At 52.7% G+C, this 20,952-nt stretch overlaps 1 protein-coding gene across 1 annotated transcript in view; it reads right to left on the bottom strand.

Moving 5' to 3' along the window:
• The window catches only part of C22H6orf132 (chromosome 22 C6orf132 homolog), a 29,271-nt gene extending 15,735 nt beyond the window's left edge, over positions 1-13,536 (bottom strand). The window contains exons 1-3 of the mRNA XM_090355218.1: positions 13,377-13,536; positions 12,624-12,947; positions 2,594-2,700 (exon numbers count right to left, since the gene is read on the bottom strand). Of these exons, the coding sequence (XP_090211344.1) occupies positions 2,594-2,700; positions 12,624-12,947; positions 13,377-13,536 (591 nt within the window). The remainder of the gene's footprint in view (positions 1-2,593; positions 2,701-12,623; positions 12,948-13,376) is intronic.
• Between the last annotated feature and the right edge of the window lie 7,416 nt (positions 13,537-20,952).

Genomic DNA, 20,952 nt, shown 5'->3' with positions numbered 1-20,952 from the left:
CAGAAAAGCTCAGACATGGTCCACGGGCCCTGAGTTCAGGCCACAGTATAACACGGGAGAGGGCCGGGCAGCTGGACAGACTCAGAGAAGGGGCAAAGGGAACACACTTGAACCCTGAAGGCTGGCTGGGGGGGAAGGGCGGGGGGGGGGGGGAGTGGGGGAGAGGGAGTGTTCAAGTCCAGCCTCGGGCCAGGAGTCACTTTCTTCCCTCTGTGTCATTGCCTCCAGACACAAAACTGGGATTCTTAAGTGCCTGGGATGGTAAGGCAGGGCTGGCAGCTCCGGTCAGCCAGAAGGAATGTGACTCTCCTCTTTCCCAGCTTAGTCCTCTATAGAGGGAGGCTCCTGTGACTAAGGGCCTCAGCTGGCCTTTTACGTTGCATTCTTGCTCTCAGGCTCTCACCATGGAGGGCAGGGATAAGCTAGAGGAGGGAGAAGCCCCCTTCTCAAAAACTAACCCTGGGTCTGGCCCAGAAGGGCTGTTCTGAGGCATGCCTGGGGTCTACCCAGACCAGACCCAAAGCAGAAGGGACCAAAACAGCAGCAGGGGTCTAAAGTGTAGATAGGTGGGGGGAGATACAAGAGAGCACAGACCAGAGGGTACCTCGTTGACCCTTCTGATCCGGCTCTTGGATCAGATTGGGGAGGGAGCAGATCAGCAAGAGCCAGTCAAAGGTCTACCCCTGGAGACCGTTCCTATTTGAACAAGCAGAACAGGTATAGGTGGCTGGCACTGTGTGTGCTGAGGAGTGGTGAGGGGAGAGTGGAATTCACTTCCAGAAGTAGAACACGTCAAAACGATTTCATCACCTGGGCACCAGTGACTCACACCTGTGACCCTAGCTACTCAGCTGAGATCTGGAAGATGGTGGTTCAAAGCCAGCCTGAGCAGAAAAGTATTTGAGACGCTGTCTCTAAAATAATCACCAAAAAGCAAGGCTGGAGGTAAGGCTAAAGTGGTAGATGGATAGCCAAGCAAGCAGGCAGCGCAAGTGGAGCTTTGAGCTCAAATCATGGTACCAGAAGAAAAAGAAAGAAAGAAAGAACATTTTATTTGCACTTATGAGTGCAATGGCTCCTATGCATATCTGGAAACAAAGGCAGAGACTGACTTTATACCTTCTTGATGGTGGGAGCGTGCTTTCTGTATTTGTCTGTGTCTATGAGTTGTTTTTATAAACTGGATAACTTGCTGGGCCCGGGTGGCTCATGCCTGGAATCCTAGCTAGTCAGGAAGCTGAGATCTTAGGATCACTGTTTGAAGCCAGCCTAGGCAGAAAAATTCCCTCAAGACTCTTATATCCAAAGAATCAGTCAAAACCCAGAAGTGGCACTGCGGCTCAAAGTGGTAGAACGCTAACCTTGAACACAAAGAGGCTCAGGCTCAGGGCCCAGGCCCTTGGCCCTGAGTTCAAGCTCCACAATTGACAAAAATAGATAAATAAAATGGCTTGAAGTCATGTACCCAGAAGTCTGTGCACTCAGTGTGTGTCTTCTCCCTCCCCTCCCCACTTTTGCTGGCCTAAGAATGAATGCAGTCAGGTAAGGTCAGAGCCTGTCTCGGCTGGAATCTTGGGGTCCAGCTGATCGATTTGGACAACTCAGAGAACTATGGCAACAGAGAGGAAAGTGGTTGCACCATGCAGTACCAGGAAAGAATGTGCGAGTACCTGGGACCAGGAGGTGGCAGGCTATGAAATCTTCACAGACCCCTGAAAGCTCAACCCTAGGCAAGGTGCTGTGAGTCCACGTGGCGCAAACCTTCTAACACAAGCATGGATGGGCATGTGCTGAGAGGGCCACTGACACACGACTCTGGGGTGAGGGGGAGTTTGAGGGGGAGAACTGTTCTCAGGGGTCCCCCTTCAAGATTCCTGAGACTCTCAGGCTCCAGAAGCCATTTCTCTCTTGCTATTCACCACGTATCTATTTCTTCTAACTTCTGATAGCTCATCTAGACCATTCTAAAGCCCACATGAGCTTTGCATTCTGTTTCTGAAATAGCATTCTTGTGGGGATTGTCTCAGAAAACCCAGGAACTCAGTAGACAGATGAAGTCACCGAGGGCAGATTTTGGGGGTCTCTTTCCTCTCATCAAAGAATAAAAAGCCCAACCATGGACTCTCAAAGAGTGACTGATTTTCCTGTCACTTTAGACTCACAAACAAATCTGTCTCAACTGCTCTTCTCCCAAGGCTCCCATGAGACAGCTCAGGTGTTACCTCTTCCAAGAAGCCTTCCTTGACTACCACTCACTGGCCTGGCTCTACTTGCCGGGCCTGGCCTCTGTTCTAATCATCTAACAACCACCTGGGTCACCAGCAGACAGTGACGAGAGACAGTGGAAAACGAACCTCGCGCTTTGGGCACTCACACAAGTTGTCCCTCACCTCTCCTGGGGTTTCAGCTCTGCAGAAGCTGACGCCGCTCCTCCCAGCCTTTCTGCCGTGAGCCTCAATCCTACCTGCCTCCTCCCAGAAGGCACATCAAGATTGGCATCAAGAAGGGAACAGAGACCATGGTGAGGCCAGGGCAGGGCAGCTCGGATGCCAGCGCTGCGCCCTGGCAGGCTGGGGAGCAGATTTGTACTCACCAGTGGCAGGAAGGTCAACAGCGGCCGGACTCTGGGCCGAGCTTTCAGGGTGGCTGTTCCTGACTCGCTCACCGTGTCGAAGCGATTATCTCCGTAATAGATGCCATCTAGAGGACACAGATTTGGAGACACAGCAATCAGAGGCAGGTGCCCGGGCCCAAGGTCCAAGTGAGAGAGGCCCCTGCCATGGAGCCAAGGCTCCTCTCACACAAACCAGCCTGTGGGTGCTGTGGTGGGATTCAGAGGACTTGTTCCAGTATTCCAGGGAATCTCAGTGCCCCCTCCGGCAGCCACCTCCCCTCTTCTCCACTCTCACAGATCTGATTATTCTTCCTATGGGGGCCCCAGGAGCTGGGCCAAGGCCCCAGGCACAGCTTATCTCAGACAGGGAAGAGAACAAGCAGACTTTCCTCTTTTCTTTCTGGAGTGTTTGAATTTCAAATCTGGAACAAGCAGAGCCCAGGTTGCCAGCTCGCCCCTCACAGCCAATGCCCCTTCTCCTGGATCCCTCTAGCTGACCAGTTCCCCAACCCCACCTGGCTCCTGGAACATGCCTGCCTTGTGTTGATCCTTGACGACAGAACGGAAGGAACAGGACACAGACTGACAGCTCAAAAATCCCAGCTCTGAGCCAGGCGCTGGTGGCTCACGCCTGTAACGCTAGCTACACAAGAGGTTGAGATCTGAAGGTTGGGATTTGGCACAGACCAATCTGAGAGCTCCTATCTTCACCAGAAGCGAAGGTGTGGAACAAGTGGTAAAGTGAGGCCAGAGTTCCAGGCTCTTAGTTTAATGCCAGTACACTGCGTGGCTTGGCCTCTCTGTGCAGTGGGAGGGAGGGAGGGAGGATTGTTAAGAAGGCAGCTGTAACTAGCATATACACAGGCTGGACAAATGTGTTGCCTTCAGCTGGGAACAAAGCGCCCCCTCGCCAACTTGGCTGTGGACTGGGCTTTCTCTAGGAGGGAGGAGCCAAGCCCATCTTCTCAAGCGGGATCCCTCCTGACCCCTGGCACTCACTGATAAAATTCCTTGCCCACTCTCAGGCTGGCACTGCCACCTTAGAGGCAGGGTTTTCTGTGGGCCCCTGCTATATGGGTCAGGAGCAAAGAGGACTCTGTCCATTTGCCCGGTGTGCAGGACTTTTCTCCTGTTGTCTAGCCAAACAGGAAAGAGAAAAGTCAAAATCCCAGCAAACCAGAAGCCTGCTACTTAGAACATGGGACAGACAGGAATTTCTCTTCCCCTCCCTTCAGGAAGAAATTGCAAGAAAACCAAACAACAAACTCAAATGAGACTGGGCTGGTTGGCAGGTCAGAATGTGTCCAGTTCTGCCTTTTGAGAGCCACAGCCCCCCATCCCAAGACAATGGAGGATTTGGATGTAATTGGCAGAAAGTTAGAAGAAATCACCAAGAATCTCCAGCTCTCCAAAGGAACCCAAATGCCAGGCAATGCTCAAGGGTATTCACCCATTCCCGGAAGCCCCGGTTCCCAGCACTGCCCTGCCTCGTGCACACAAAACAAACACCACTCCCCAGTTGGCATTGCCAGGTTCTGTGCCCAGGCTGAGACAGGCCAGGCTATGGAGAAGGAGGAGCTGTAAAGGTACAGATTTGGCCCAAGCAGAAACCACAGAGCAAAGATAACTGGAAGCTCCCACCCTCCCATTAACACCCACTGGATCCCCTAAGCTTCTGAGAGTCTGAGAGTTGGTGGCAGGAACCCTTGGGGATCTGGTGAGATACGTGATGTGGAAGCCTGGCCCCTAGGCGCATGCTCTGATCACCTCGGTTATCTCTGCACTGGTGGGGAGCCTGGCCCCTAGGCGCATGCTCTGATCACCTCAGTTATCTCTGCACTGGTGGGGAGCCTGGCCCCTAGGCGCATGCTCTGATCACCTCGGTTCATTTCTGCACTGGTGGGGAGCCTGGCTCGTAGGCGCATGCTCTGTTCACCTCGGTTCATCTCTGCACTGGTGGGGAGCCTGGCTCGTAGGCGCATGCTCTGATCACCTCGGTTCATCTCTGCATTGGCGCCAAGCTCCTTTCTGCCTGACGTTATCCAAACACTAATGGCTGCTATGATAGTATGACCCACACTTAGTAACCTGAGCCCTTAATAGAAATAAGAAGAGGTAAAAACCCACTAAACACTTTTACTGAGCTGGGCACTGCTCTAATCACCCTACATATTATTAATTCATTTAATTTACAAAACAGCTCTTTGCAAATTGTTCCGTAGATGAAAAAAACTGGGCTACGAGAAGGGCCAATGACTTTCCTGCAGAGAGAGTTGAAGCTAGGGGTCTTCCTGAAGGGTCTGAACACTGAACTATGCCCCTGCAAGGGAGGACTCAGAATCCCACCCTTTACCTGGATGGGATGGAAAGGGCAGAGGTGCAGTTTGGGAGTGAGGGAGGCTTGGTGGCTAGGGAGCTGCAGGAGATGGAGCCGCTTGCCCAAATCCACACCTGGGTCGGGACAGAGCTCTAGCTCTGAGTTGTGGCCATCTGATCCCCAAACTGGCCAAGTGGGCATTCTGTTCTGTCCTAACCACCTCCCCAAGATTCCATGACTCAGCCCTGACTCCAGGCGCTGTTGTCTCCATCGCTTGGTGGTGGCTGGGAGTAGAGAGTTCCTAAGAATACAATTGTCCTCTGCAAACCGCTGGGAAGGGGCAGGTGTGGAGTGGTGGAGACAGAACGGGAGGCCCAGGTAGCTCCCCACCCCCATGGAAAATCCAGTTTGCTTTCCCTGGGCTCAGGTGTGGCTGGAGTCCAGTCTTCCTGCAGGATAAGATGTGATAAGGACTCAGTGCCCTTGCTGGCGTCAGTGGTGGAAGGGGGCTGTCACCCAAGGAATGCTGGCTACCTCTGGGAGCCAGAAAAGTGGGGAAAACACGTCCTCCCCTAGAGCCTCCAGAAAGGAACAAAGTCTGCTTGGCACCTTAATTTTAGCACCTTCAGCCTCTAAATTATACAACCATGACAAAATAAACAATAATTTACACAGCTGGTTTTAAGCAAAAAGGGAAAAAAGGAGGTGTGGTTAGACCCACGGGTTTGTCCAGGCTCTTGGCTCAGTTCCTGCTGGGTCCAGATACACCATGTGGGGAGGCATGCGTGGCCTTCACCATAAATCAGGTCCTCCAAGGGCTCAGGGTCATGCTGGGGCTTTCCCAGCCTCAAGGTCAAGAACCAAAACTAAACTGAAGTCAGCAGAATCCAACCTTGGAGTTTCCTCTGAGCCCTCGCTGGGTAGTGGCTGCTGGAATGGACAGTCCCGAGAGCCAGTGCCGGCCACAGACAAGAGACCGGGAGGGCAACTCCTGGCGCCTCAAGAGAAGTGGGGAAAAGAGGGGGCAGGATGGGGCTGCGAACTCCCCTCACCCCTCAGTGAGGTCCTGGCCCCACCAAGGCCTGAGGGTGGATCAAGGCTGCCCCTGCCTAGAGCTATGAGGAGGCCCCAGCTGAGACTTTTCCCAAATCAGAAACACACAGGCATGGCAGACCCTCATCCCGGAAGGAAGGAAGGAAGGAAGGAAGGAAGGAAGGAAGGAAGGAAGGAAGGAAGGAAGGAAGGAAGGAAGGGGGGAGGGGGGAGGGAGGGAGGGAGGAAGGAAGGAAGGAAGGAAGGAAGGAAGGAAGGAAGGAAGGAAGGCAGGCAGGCAGGCAGGCAGGCAGGCTCCCTCCCTGAGGTCAGGGCTACAGATTTACAACTGAACTTATGCTACAATCTCTGCTGGTCATGTCGCTGTGGGTCCTGGGGGGGCATTTCTAGATCTCTCTGAGCCTGTTTCTTCATCTCTATAAATGTGAACTCTCCAAAAGTTCTTACTGGATGGACTGGCATGAGCTGAATGAAGGCACTGATGATGTGTGCGCAGTGCCTAGAAGATGGTCTGTGTTCAGGGATGGAGTGAGTTGGTTGTCATCATCACCACTACCACCATTATCACCACCTTACTTTCCTCCACCATGGATTGGAAGTGGCTCAAGCCTACCTCCTGCAATCTGAGCTACTCAGGAGAGAGCCTAGGCAGACAAAACTGAGACTCTTCTGGACAATTACTTGTGCACTGTCAACACCTGTACCTACAAAGTCAGAGCCACCGGGAGGCAAGTGGCCTGTCCTGTCCTGTCCTGCCAGAGTGCACTCTGAGTCCCAGTGCTTGGCGCTGACTTCAACGTTGACCTTTGCAAATAGGGAGCCTCTGGGGTGGGGGATCAAAGTCATAATGGACCTGGGCTCTGGGGGCCCCTCCCCTGACTTTCAGTACAAGGGTCTAACACAAGCTTAGACTGGGTCCTCAGAGCAGGCAGGCTGTACCTGGGGCCTGGGGCCTGGGGCCGGGCGGGACGTGTCTAGTTACCTAGGAGATGCTCCGGAAAAGCTGAAAACAAAGCAGGACGCTGGTGGCTCACGTCTGTAATCCTAGTTACTCAGGAGCCTGAGATCTGAGGGTCACAGTATGAAGCCAGCCTGGCCAAGGGGGTCTTATTTTCCAAGTAAGCAGCAAAAAGACGGAAATGAAGTGGTGAAGTGGTAGAAGGGCAGCCTTGAGTGAATAAGACAAGGGCGTAAAGCACTGAGCAGAAGCCACTCTTCCACCCCCACCCCCCAGACCGGAATCAAGTCAAGTGACCTGATTCTAGATCCATCGGAAGCCAACATGGCCTGCACCTCCAAATTTCCAGGAGCCCCCAAATGACCTCAGGAGCACTGGCCACAACAGGGGATTCCAGGGGCTTAAAAGGGGTGGGATCTTGGTCCAGGGGGACTCAGAACCCCCAAAGCTGTGTGTGTGTGTGTGTGTATGCTGATCCTAGAGCTTGAACTCAGGGCCTGGGCACTGTCCCTCAGTCTCTTCATTCAAGGCTAGCACTTCACCACTTGAGCCACAGCTCTTCTTCTGGCTTTTTTTTTTCTTTTTTGGCTGGTTAATTGGAGATAAGAGTCTCATAGACTTTCCTGTCTGAGTTGGGTTTTTTGTTTTTTGGGTTTTTTTGCCAGTCCTGGGCTTGAGCTCAGGGCCTGAGCACTGTCCTTGGACTTTCTCAAGGGTAGAGCTCTTCCACTTGAGCCTCAGCACCACTTCTGGCTTTTTTCTATGTATGTGGTACCAAGGAATCGAACCTGGGTCTTCATGCATGCTAGGCAAGCACTTTAACCACTAGGCCAAATTCCCGGCCCTGAGCTGGTTTTGAGCCAGGACCCTCAGATCTCACCCTCCTGAGAAGCTAGGATTACAACTGGGGTACCTGAGATAGGAAGACAACCAATTTCCCAAGCTCTGGGAAGCAGCAGGGGAGAATGCAACCCACAAATGACATTAATGAGGCCCTTAGCTTGCTAATTAGCAGGTTCACATGACAGAAACCTGAAAAGACTAGTTTGTCCCAGCAAGCCCCAGCAGGCGTGGCCGGAGTGAGTGCTGCCGAGGCCTCTGTCCAAGGGCAGAGGGGACGCTGCAGGCTGCGCTGGGCAGCAGGGGACACAGAGCAGAGGGAGAGAGGGCAAAAGGGACATAGCCTGTGGTGGTAGCTCAGTGGACCCCGTGTGGGACTGGGGAGGGCTCAGCCCAGGAAATAGGGCCTCTAACCATCATGTCTGGCTCAGTAGGATGACTGCACTTGGAATTTGCTAGAAACACAATGGCCCTTGTTCCAGGCCTACCAAATCAGGAGGGGCTCCTAACGAGACCCCAGGTGATTCCTTTCAGGTCTCAGTTGCTCTCAGTGACAGGACTTTCAGCCATTCAAGGACTCTGGGCCCTTCATACATACACTTAATCCAGATGTGTCAGGATGCTTTTTAGCCCAGGGCCTGGTTCAGGAAATGGTAACAATAAAGGGCTGGGGGCTCATGGTGGAGCACTTGCCTAGCATGACTGGGGTGATGATTGACTGGCTAAGAAAGGACACATGACTATCTGCAGGGGGTCAAGTCCGGGGGGGGGGGGGGAAGGCTTTGCGGAGTTGAGCTACAAGAAAGAGAGGTGCTCATGTCATGGGCCCTGGAGAGAAGGTATGTGTGTGTACACAGAACTTCCAGCAAACCCCAGCAACCGGTTCCTGTAGGGGCCTTTGCTTCCAAACCAGGCACTGTGGCTCTCTCCTGTAATCCCAGCTGCTTTAGGAGGCTGAGATCTGAGGACTGAGGCTCAAAACCACAGGGGCAGCAAAGTCTGAGACTCTTACCTCCAATGAAGTCCCAGAAAACCAAAAGTGGCGAACATGGCTCAAACTGGCAGAACCCTAGTCCTGAGCAAAAGAATCTCAGGGACAGTGCCTAGGCCCTGGGTTCAAACCACAGAACCTGCACCAGAAAACAAAATTAAACACCAAAAGGCTCCTTCCCTGCAAACCACAAGGAGCTTTCCCTAAAGCTAGATCTGGCTGGGCCCTGGCTGGAAAAAGCTGTTCCACTGGTAGAGGGAGAGAGGGACAGCACATAGCTCCCTACCTTTAAGCTGTAGATCTAGGGGCACAAGGTTAGAGGATTCCCCCAGAAACAGGATTACCCCCACCCTCCCCCACCCAGGAACAGAGACTCCAGGAAATGTTTCTAGATAAGACCACATTCCAGACCCATTTGTACGTGCAGGTTGTCCTGCAGGGATTCTGAAGAGAAAGTGATCAGTCCATCTCCCAGCAGAAGGAAATCACTCTCAAGGGGTTTCAATTCCTCTGGTATGAGACTGGCCTGGGAGAAGATTAGGGAGAAGAAAAAGAAAAAAAAAAAGCTAGAACCTCAGGCCAGCAAATGTAAGTTGGGTGTCTGAGATGAGTGAGAGACATCTGCATTTGAAAAAAGTTTCCTAAGTGGAGCAGAGTCGCATTCAATTGCTGGGGTAAGGGAAGGGGGGTGTTCAGGGGAGGAGATAAAGAACCTCCAGCATTTTAATCTGAGAGCACAGGAGGAATCCAAGGCAAAGCTAGCTTTGTCTCTTATCGGAAATTTGCAAAAAAAAATCCACAGCTCAGCTTTCTCAAACATTGAAAGAAAATTGCTGGGCCTTTGAAGAAAAGACCCTTGTTTGGGTTGGGGCTGGGCAGAGGCTGGCAATGGCATTCAAAGACCCGGAGATTCTTTCAAGAAAAATTTACCCATCACCACCTTGCACACGACTGTGTTTGTGTTTCACTCTGCTGCACCTAGGCCACCCTGTGCAAATAGATTGTTCAGTTGAGGCAGTCACTTTCAGGTCCCTTCCACACACCCGGCCTGTTCTCCAGGGGCTGGATATCTTGGCATCCCTACCCAGGATTTCAGAAAATGTCACAGACTCGAGACCCCAAGGAACTTGAAACCTTGAGGTGGCCTCCCACTCCTGCTTCCTCTGGTTCACACAACTTCTGAAAGGAAAGGGAACCAGAGCAGGAAGGTACCGATAGCACTCAGAGTTGAGAATGAGCTGAGCCAGGCAACACACGCCTGTAGCCCCTGTTGCTGAGCTGGGATAATCCCTCTAGCTCAGGCAGTAATACTTTAGGCATTCCCCCCAGGAAGTCTGGACACTATACACATGGAAGAAAACTGAGGCCCAGAAAGTAGCCGGAAACAGAACCCCAAGGTAATGTGGGCATATCCATACTATCTCAGAATGCCCAACACTGGCCCCTCTCCTCTCTAATCCCAAACATAGCAAGGAGGAAGGCCCTGCCACACCCACAGACACCCTGAGGAACACCCCAGATTACAGGTGAGCCAACTTGCTGGGTGCGTGCAGATTCCTACCCCCTCCATGTGCGTACCCAGCCAGGCTGAGTCAGCTGGAGGCCTGGCCCTGCCCTGGGGCCTGGGAGGAGCTGTGCCCAGAGCTGCCCCATCCAGACTGGTGACAGGGCACTGCAGGGTCGATTACCTACCAACACCTTCTCAGTCAGGGAAAAATGGACAGAGAGGTAGACTGAGGAACAATCTTGGAGAAGGAAGCAACCATCCCCCAAGAGTCCAATTTCCCCAGAGTGAATCCAGCAAGCTGGTTAAAAGCCAGTTCCCTCCGGTGTTCAGAGCTAGCTGTCCCTCACAAAGAACACCGGTTTAACAAAAGTGTCCTCAAATCAGGATAACTGGACAATTTCAAGTCTGCTGAACACCAGAAGATCCTAGTTCCACCAGTAAAGCTGTGTGACCTCTAGACTGCAATGTAACCTTTCTGTACCAGTGTCTCCCATCAAATCTACTAATCTGCTAATGATAGTGCCTGAAGCTCAATGCAGTGGCTGACACCTGTAATCCTAGCTACTCAAAAGTCACAGATCTGAGGTTTGTGGTGTGAAGCCAGTCTGGGCAGAAAACTCTTGGAGACTCTATATCCAATTAGCCAACGAAAAACCCAGGTGAAGGCATGGCTCAAGTGGTAGAGTCCCAGGAAAAAGGAAGCAAGTCCCCTGAGAGCATGAAGCCCCAGAACGAGTATCGCTATTACTATAACCGCCACCACCATCATCATCATCCCTGAATCTATATGAAGAGCCAACAAATCAGGCCTTACAACATCGCCATGCAATGCATTCTTGGTACAGGCTAAGGGCTACCAAGCAAGGCCTACCAGTACTGTAAGTCCTGTGCCAAGCCTCACGTTGCCCTACTCTTCCTTGCCTCTGCTCCTCTCATTGCTTTTCCAGGAGTGTCCTGTCCTCTCAGCTCAAATGCTAATTCCTGTAGGGTCTGTAATACCAGCTACTCAGGAGGCTGAGATCTAAGAATGGCAGTTTGAAGCCAGCCTCATGAGGAAAGTTCAGGAAACGCCTATCTCCATTAAACTACCAAAAATGGAGCTATTGCTCAAGTGGTATGATACCAGCCTTGAGTGGAAACAAACACTAAAGGACAGCACTAGGCCCAGAATTCAAGCCCCAATACTGGCACCAATCAATCAATCAATACTAGTTCTCCCTTTTTTTTTTTTTTTGTCCCTCATTTACTTAAGAATCGTTACAGCAAAGGCTCAGAATGAGCCAAATAAGCCAGCGCTGGTGGTTCCCTCTGTAATGCCAACTAGTCAGGAGAGACAGGTCTGAGGACTGTGGTTTGAAGCTAACCAGGCAGAAAAGCCTAAGATTCTTATCTCCAACTAAACACCAGAAAAGCAGAAGTGGTACTGTGGCTCAAAAGGTAGAGCACTAGCCTTGAGCAAAAATAGTTCCTGAGTTCAAGTCAAGCCCGGTGACGCATCACATGCCTTGCTCTTAACTGAGGCACTGGAGGTTGAAGTGGAGTCCCCAGCAGAGGCTGGATAGCCTTTCTGGTCCAGCATGGTGACCAGAAAGGCCCATGAAGACACAGAGGAAGGGGAGAGCAATGATGGATGACCCTCCTCATCCCTATCCCCCAGGGGTCCCCATGTGGGATAAGAGGGCCCATGGCTGAGCCGGGCCCCAGGAGTGTTTTCAGGTCTGCAGCCTTGACTCCTGGGCAGGCAGTGGGCAGGACTGCAGAGAGGCCTCCCCGGCCCCCACCAGTCCATCCCCTGCTCCTCAGTCTGAGCCCACAGACATTCAGGCTGGCCAGGCAAGGGCTGAGTCTCCAGGAAGCATCGTGGTGACACCAATAGTCTAGTAACTTGCAGGCGGTGAGGGGTTGACTTTTGTCACCTTTCCCTACCCAAATGCATGGGCCCGCGGGAGGGCAGCGTCTCTCAGCACCGCGTGGGGAGAGGAGGAAGAGGAAAAGCCCAGGGGTGACCCCACACACCACCCCTAGATCTGACTCAGAAAAAATGCCGACATGGGGTGGAGTGGGGAGACACTGCCAACCTCAGGAAGCCCTTCCTGGCCACAGCAGCCCACAAGCTCCGCCAAGGAGAGATAATGAGGACCTGGGATCACTTGACCGGGGCGGGCGGGGGGTCCTCCTTGCCTCCCGGCCTCCCCGACCCCTCTGCGCTATGGGGTCCCTCCCGGCCCCCGCCGGCGGCCGGCCTCTCCCCTCGGCGGGCGCGCAGGGCCCTTCCCCTGCCCGGTGCCCGCCTGCCCGGCACCCCGGGCCCCCTGAGGGCGGCGGACCACGAGGTGCACTCACCCAGGTGCCGGGTGCCCTCCTCCGGGGCCTCCTGGGTGAAAATCCAGGGCGGGTTGGTGGCGTAGAGGGACGCGGCGGCGGGGTGGCCATGCTTCTTCCCGAAGAGTTTGCTGAAGGTGCCCTGCACCGTCGTCTGGTTCTTCTTCATGTCGCAGGCCGCGCGGACACCGGGGAAGGAGCGTCCCGCGCTCGCGCTGCCCGGCCCGGGACGCGGCCCCGCACGATCGCCCCCGGGAGCTCTACCGCGCCATGCTCCCCGCGTGCCCCGCACGCGCGCCGGGACACCGCAGCCGCGGGAGCAGCTCGCCGGGAAGTGCGAGCTACCTGCCCAGGTGAGAGCCCAGGTGAGAGCCGGGGCCGCGCCGCCCCGCCCCGCCCCGCCGCGCCGCGCCGCCCCGCCCAACTCCCCGGGCCGCATTCCACCCCGCGCCTCTACAACAGGCCATTGTGGGCCCCGCAGGTAGGCTGAGGACTTCGCCCTGCCCGCCCACCCAGGACCGCGGCCCCGCCCCCGAGTCCCTGTGCCCTGAGCCCCGCCCCCAGGCGCCAGGCCCCGCCCCCGAGTCTCAGTCCCCGGAGTCCCCACCCCCAGGTGCCTGGCCCCGCCCCCAGGTGCCCAGCCCCGCCCCCGATACCCTGTCCCCGGAGTCCCCGCTCCCAGGCGCCAGGCCCCGCCCCCGAGCCTCTGTCCCCGGAGCCCCCGCCCCCAGGCGCCAGGCCCCGCCCCCAGTCCCTCCCCGGAGCCCCGCCCACAGGCGCCAGGCCTCGCCCCCGAGCCCCGGTCCCCGGACCCCGCCCCCAGGTGCCCGGCCTGCCCCGTCCCCTGGGCCGCGGCCAGCTCCAGCTCCCGCAGGCGCTCCACCAGCAGGCCAGTGGGGACATTCTGGAAGCAACTATAGGACGCGCAAAGCATCCCATGGTCCCCAAAATGCCGAGCATTTTGTGTCCGTGAACACAAGAACACATGGCAATGTAATAGAAGAGCCACTGGACCAGGCACCGGGGCGCATGCGTGAAATCCTAGCTACTCAGGAGTCCATGATCTGAGGATCAGCGTTCCAAGCCAGCCTGGGTAGGAATGTCTTCAAGACCCTTATCCTCAATAAACTACTTAGCAAAAGCCAGCCTTGAGGGGGAAGCCAAGGCTGTGGTTGCAGCCCTGAGTTCAAGTCCAAGCACCACAAAAAAAAGACCAGAGCCCAGGTATATTTGCATATCATCATCACAACCACCCGGTGTTCCAGTGTCCTACACACTCAGGAACCAAACAGGGCAGGACAGTTTAGCTCCCATCCTGGAGAGCTTCAGCAGCCTCTTATACCCCGTATCTGGCCCAGCAAAATCACCAAGCAATTCCATATGCAACTTTCACCATGAAGCTAGTACTTCCCACCCATGCCCTAAATAAGACTAAGGTTTGAACTCAGGGCCTTTACCTTATAGGAAGGTATTCCAATACTTGAGCTACATTCCCACATCTGTTTTTGATTTTGTTTTGTTTTTTGCCAGTCCTGGGCTTGAACTCAGGGCCTGACCACTGTCCTTGGACTTTCTCAAGGCTAGAGCTCTACCACTTGAGCCATAGCACTTCTGGCTTTTTTTTATGTATTTTGTACCAAGGGATCGGACCCAGGTCTTCATGCATGCCAGGCAAGCACTCAACCACTAGGCTAAACTCACGGCCTCTTGCTTATTTTTTTAAATCTGGTCTTGATTTTTGCCTAAGGCCAGCCACCAACCTGATCATCCTACCTTCGTCTCCCTCAGCAAAGATACAGATATGCTCTATCACACTCATTTTATTGGTTGAAATGAGGTCTTGCTTTTTCCCCTCCAGGCTGGCCCTTAAACCTAGATCTGCCTAATCTCTGCTTTCTGAGATTATAGTTCTGAACCACACTTACTTGGTTGGCTCCCTCATAGCTAATATTCTTGAGACACACATCGTGCCCAGCTCTAGGCTGTGAGGGAGCCAGAGGAATTAAAGGCCTGGACCTTTAGTGCAGTTGTTACAGCCTATTTGGAGAGACAGGGAGAGATAAACCAAGTAAAGAGGTAGTGAGGAGGAGGAGGAGGAAGGGGTGGGGGGAAGGGAGCTCAGGGAGGGAGCCAGCAAGTCCAGCTTAGAGATCAAGGTAGAGCATGCTGGGACAAGGCCAGGATGTCTGCAGGACTCAGTATGGTAGAGCCAGAAACTAATGGTAAGGAAGGGAGGACACCAGGAGATAACTGGTCAAAAAGAAGCATGGCACGGGGCCGGGAGTTTGGCCTAGTGGTTAAAGTGCTTGCCTAGCATGCGTGAAGACCCGGGTTCGATTCCTTGGTGCCACATATATAGAAAAAAGCCGTAAATGGTGTTGAGGCTCAAGTGGTAGAACTCTAGCCTTGAGAAAGTCCAAGGACAGTGCTCAGGCCCTGAGCTCAAGCCCAGGACTGGCAAAAAAAAAAAAAAAAGAAGCATGGCACACCTACTTGATGGAATGTGGTCACATAGGATAAAAGTTTCCTGTAGTCTTAGCACTCCAGAGGATGAGAGAGGAGGAGCACTTGAACTGGGGAGATAGAGACCAGCCTGGCAATACAGCTAAAACCATCCCTCCCCCCTCTTGCCAAAAAAATGCTGGATATCTGTGGTTCTCACCTGTGATCCTAGCTATTCAAGTAGCTGAAATTAGAGGACAGAGGTTCAAAGGCATTCTAAGACTCTTACCTCTAAAAATCTCAAACTGGAGTATGGCTCAAGTGGTTGAGTGCCCACTTTGAATGAAAAAGCTAAGACACAGCGGCCTGGTCCTAAGTTCAAGCCCTCATATGAGTGGGCACGCATACACACATGCACACACACACACACATTTAGCTTGCTTAGTAATCAGTTCATCTAAGAGATAACTGGATAGTCGAAATGAATCAGCTGACTATCCAGTTATCTCTTAGATGAACTGATTTCTAAGCAAGCTAAATGTGTGTGTGTGTGTGTGTGTGTGTGTGTGTAACAGCTGCCTGCTGCTTGTTAAGGGCCTGAGGAGGGACTGGGCGTGAGGGACTGGGCGTGTACAGTTGTATTTGGGAAGATACATGTAAAAACAAACAACAACTAAAACTAGTAGAGGGCTGGGAGTTTGGCCTAGTGGTAGAGTGCTTTGCCTAGCATGCACAAAGACCGGGGTTCGATTCCTCAGTACCACATACATAGAAAAAAGCCAGAAGTGGTGCTGAGGCTCAAGTGGTAGAGCTCTAGCCTTGAGAAAGTTCAAGGACAGTGCTCAGGCCCTGAGCCCAAGCCCAGGACTGGCAAAAAAAAAAAAACAACTAGTAGAGGACTGGGAAGGTGGCCTAGCTGTAGGAAGCCCTGGTTCCATTCCTCAATACTACATAAAAAGCCAGAAGTGGCTCTTTGGCTCAAGTGGTGGAGTGCTAGCCTTGAGCAAAAGAAGCTCAGGAACAGTGCCCAGCCCTGAGTTCAAGCCCTGGAACTGGCCCAAAAGAAAAGAAAACAACAACAAAAACTAGTAGAAAATTTGTTTGCTTGCATTTAAATTAAGGTTTGAATAAGAGACTTGCGCTTGCTTTGGCTTGTTTGCTCAGCTGGATTGCTCAGTGGGAGCTCTATCCACTTGAGCCATGCCTCTAGCACAGCTTTTTGCTAGTGATTATTTTGTTATATAATCACATTTATACAAAATTTATAAAGAAATAAGGCAAGGCTAACCAGTATTACTGGTTATGTTGGAGCTGGAATCTCAGCTTTTTCTGCCTATGGCCTCAAAACATAACCCTCTGGATCGCAGCCTCCTGAGAGGCTAGGATTACAAAGGTGAGTGACCAGGTCCCAATTCTAGTTGAAATGTTTACACTGGGGGGAGCTGGCTAAATAGAAGAGATGGGATGAGACAGACACATTTCACAGGCTTTTACAATCTTTTCAAATCAAATGTGCTTCCTGTTCCAAAGTGAGGCCAGGTGCAATGGCTCAGGCTTAGAACCCTTACTACTCGGGAGGCAAAGGTCTGTGGCTTGAGGATAGGCCAGGCAAAAGTTCAGGAGACCCCATCCAGTGAATAAAATTTGTGCTCGGGAGCAAGCAACTGGCATCCCAGCTACTTGGGGAGTGTAAATAGGAAGATCCCAGTCTAAGGAGGCCTGGACGTAAATTCAAGACCCTGTTCAGAAAACAACCAAAGGGGCCAGGGGTGTGGCCTAGTGGTAGAGTGCTTGCCTGGCATGCTGAAGCCCTGGGTTCAATTCCTCGGTACCACATACACAGAAAAGGCCAGAGGTGGTGCTGTGGCTCAAGTGGTAGAGTTCTAGCCTTGAGAAATTCCAAGGACAGTATCCAGGTCCTGAGTTCAAGCCCCAGGACTGGCAAAAAAAAAAGGAAGTAAAAGGGAGTTGGGACTATGTAGCAAACACAGGCACTGAAGTCCCCAGAAGACCTTGATCTGGAAGAGCTCAGTGTAGTCCCTGAACTGGCAGTCCTAACGTCTTACTAGAAACGTGGAACCTCTAGCCGAGTGCTGGGTGATAACTCACACCTGTAACCTAGCTACTCGGGAGGCTGAGATCTGAGACTGTTGTTTGCCAGTCCTAGGGCCTGCACTCAGAGCCTGAGCACTGTCCTTGAGCTTTCCTCAAGGCTAGCGCTCTACCATGTGAGCCACAGTACCACTTCAGCTTTTTTATGTATGTGGTACTGAGGAATCGAACTCAGGTCTTCACGCATACTAGGCAAGCACTCTGCCACGAGGCCAAACTCCCGGCCCCGAGGATCCAGGTTTAAAGCCAGCCCAGGCAGGAAAGTCCATGAAACTCTATTCCAATGAAGCACCCAAACCCACAAGTGGCTCCAGTGGTAACGTGCCAGCTGTGGGGGGTCTTTGTATACTAATACCCAGGCTGCTCTGCCACCCAGCATGCTCCAGGGCGTCCTGAGCAGGCAGTGACGGCATTTGGGCTGAGGATAGATTGCAGGGCCTCCTGCTTGCTAGGCGGTCACCCACTGAGCCATAGCTTTTTAAGGATGTTCATCTAACAGCCGCATGGAGGATACATGGAGGAGGAGGGGAAGGGGAAAGATGGAGGTGCTTAGGGACACCTTCTAATTGATTTGGGAGAGAAGAGTAGGACTTGTGTGGGACAGAAGGTGCATGACCATGAGTCATAGGAGCATGGCACCTTAGGAAGGAAGAAAGGCCCAGGAACAGGTAACCTGAAGGGAATGTACTCTATCCCCTTCTTCCTACAAGTACACTGCATCCCTTTCTTCCTGTGTAGCAGGAAGGAGTAGCTGTAACGGCTTCTAGGGTTGTTCAAGAGACTAAACTGAAAAGTGTCCAGCCCCGGAGCAGACACCAAGGGAACCCCTTTAAGTATGTATTTATTTTCTGGCACTTGGACTTGAAATCAAAGCTCATACAAGTCTGAGCTTGCCTGGTGCTCTGCCATGTAAGCCAGGCCTTCATCCTGGTTTTTGGCTAGTTGGTTTGGAGATGGAGTCTCAACAGTGATCCTCTGGGTCTCAGCCTCCTGAGGATGTCAAGTGCCAGCCATGAGTGCATGGCTGGTCCCCTGGCATTTGGATGTTGTGGTGGACAGAGTGCTGGGGACAAGGGTGCTTCAGGAGCACCAGAGGGCTTAGAGGCTTTGGTTTGAATGTTAGGGCATCACTCACTGGACCCCCCATTTCATTGCCTTTTGACCTGATGAGCTGTTACCAGAAGGCTTGGGCGGCCCCACCCCACCCCCATCCCCCAGTGCCAATTTGGTGGCCTGTCAGCCTCTGAGTCTAAGTTCCCGGGGCAGAATCACAGTCTGACTTTGTCCATCTCAGCAGTGTGTGTTGTTGCTTCTCAGCCCAAACCCCAGTCATCTAATCCTGCACACGCCTGCTCCTCCAGCCAAACACAAATGACAGGCTGCCCTCAGCAGACAGAAGCCCTGCTATGTCAGATCAGCTGCTGTTTACTCAATGGCCTGCAAGCAGACTCCTGGCCAGCTCTGCAACCCAACCGGAAATCGCAGCCTCACCACAGACTCAGCTAAGCCTTTGTCCACCTTGGGCTTTCTCCTCCACCAAAGCCAGGAGAGTTGACTTGACTTAGAAAGGGGAAGGAGGGAGGAGGGGTCAGTCATGGGGCTTGAACTCAGGGTCTAGTCATTGTCCCTGAGCTCTTTCGCTCAAGACTAGCACTCTACAGCTCCACTCTGGTTTTCTGGTGGTTAATTGGAGATGAGACTTTCCTGCCCAGGCTGACACTTTGAACCACAGTCCTCAGATCTTAGCTACTTGAGTAGCTAGGATTACAGGCGTCAGTTACCTCTTTCAAATTTTTGGTGATTATGTGGCAATAGTCTCACAGACTTTCCTGTGAGGCCTAGTTTCAAATAGTGGTTCTCAGATCTTAGGCCCCATGGACAGCTAAAATGACAGTCTGAGGCACTAGCACCTGGTCATACAGATTTTAATAAATAGAGTATGAGCAAAAAATGAAAAATCAAAATTGCTTAAGGAGTCTAGTGAGACCCTGAGCTCAATCCCCAGCAACAACCAAAATTACTCCGGAATGGGGGCATGGCCCCAGATCCTTGAGACCTCAGTCACTGCAGAGCTGAGGCAGGAGGATTGCTTGAGCCCTGGAGCTCCAGACCAGCCTAGGAAACGTGGGAGAGGGAGATCCCCACTCACAATTTAAAGCAGGCAGGCAGCGGAGGCTCACTCCCGTCATCCTAGCTAGTCAGGAGGCTGAGAGTTGAGGATCAAAGTTCAGAGCCAGCCTGTGTAAGAATGTCCATGAGACTCATCTCGAACTAACCAGCAAAAAGCTGAAATTAAGGGCTCAGGTGGTAGAATGCCAGTCGTGAGCAAAAAAGCTTAGGGACAGTGCCCAAACGCTGAGTTCAAACCCCAGTCCCTGCACTTACACCCCAAGGCAAAGCGGTCAGTGGGAGCAGAGAGTTGGGGGACCTAGCAGAGAGGTTAGGTGTGGCTGACCCACTCAGGGGACCATGAAGTAAGGAAGGAGATACTGGCCCAGCAATGTAGTCAGATCTTCAAAACCAGCTGAGCAGAATAAGATCTTCAGAATAGCTCCGAGCCATGAAAGCCAACAACAGATCAAGATCTAAAATACACAACACCACTTCTGCAAATGAAAACTCCCTGCACACAAAACAACAGCATCTATGGAGCAAGAACACACGAGCAAGGAGCTACTCATTAAGTCCACAGAGATGCCTGCCTCTGGCTGGCAAGGCGTTGAGTATGGCTGGAGAATGGAGATAAAGGAGAAAATAAATGAGTGGATATGAGGAGAAGCCTTTGTGGAACCATGGTAATAACATACCACAAAGTGGGAGAAAGAAAGACTCAGCCTCCTGCGCTTGAGCTACAACAAAGGAAAAATAAAGATCAGAGAGTTCGAGCAATTTGTCCAGGTTACTCAAGTAAAGTGGGTTAGAGAATGCCACCCAACCAGGCCTTCTTAGAGCCAAGCACGAGCCTAGTACTTCCAACCATTTACCTTAAATTCTGGGGGCTCACATGGCAGGAGGGGAGGGGGCTGAGAGGGTGGGAGTGGGAGAATAGGGAGGAGGTGGAGGGGAGCTTCCTGTCCTGAGTCCTCCCCTGGCTTCCCAAACATCCACTTAGGACTGTGAGGTGTGGTCATGACATGAGTCATGCGTGGAGAGGCGCAGGGAGGTCAGAAGTGAGGCCTCCCTCAGGCCTGACTCAGCCTGGTCTACAGTGCACAGTGGTGTCAGCATACTGCGGCTCTCAGCAGCCACCCAGGAGCCGCCCAGGTCAAGGCTATCACCATGGGCACTCTGCAGATCAGGAGCAGGGGCACAGAGAGATCGCCTATCCCGTGCAAGTCCCAGCTAAGTGGGAGAGGGGATCTGAATCCAGGCAGAGCAGGTGCAAAGGTCGGAAGTGTGTGTGTGTGTGTGTGTGTGTGTGTAAGCGTAAGTGTGTACTGTACTGAAACTTAAACTCAGGGCTTGTCGAACTTGGTTTTGTCACTCAAGGCTGGTGCTCTACCACTTGAGCCACTTCCAGCTTCTTTTTTTTTTTTGCCAGTCCTGGGCTTGAGCTCCGGGCCTGAGCACTGTCCTTGGACTTTCTCAAGGCTAGAGCTCTGCCACTTGAGCCTCAGCACCACTTCTGGCTTTTTTCTATGTATGTGGTACCGAGGAATCGAACCCGGGTCTTCGTGCATGCTAGGCAAGCACTCAACCACTAGGCCAAACTCCCGGCCCCCACTTCCAGCTTCTTGCTGGTTAATTGGAGATAAGAATCTCACTGACTATTTAGTCTGTTGTGGGACTTGAACTC

The sequence above is a fragment of the Megascapheus bottae genome, chromosome 22, assembly GCF_031878675.1.
Source record: "Megascapheus bottae isolate mThoBot1 chromosome 22, mThoBot2.hap1, whole genome shotgun sequence".
Taxonomy (NCBI): Eukaryota; Metazoa; Chordata; class Mammalia; order Rodentia; family Geomyidae; genus Megascapheus; species Megascapheus bottae.
This window is presented reverse-complemented; position numbering and strand designations above follow the sequence as displayed.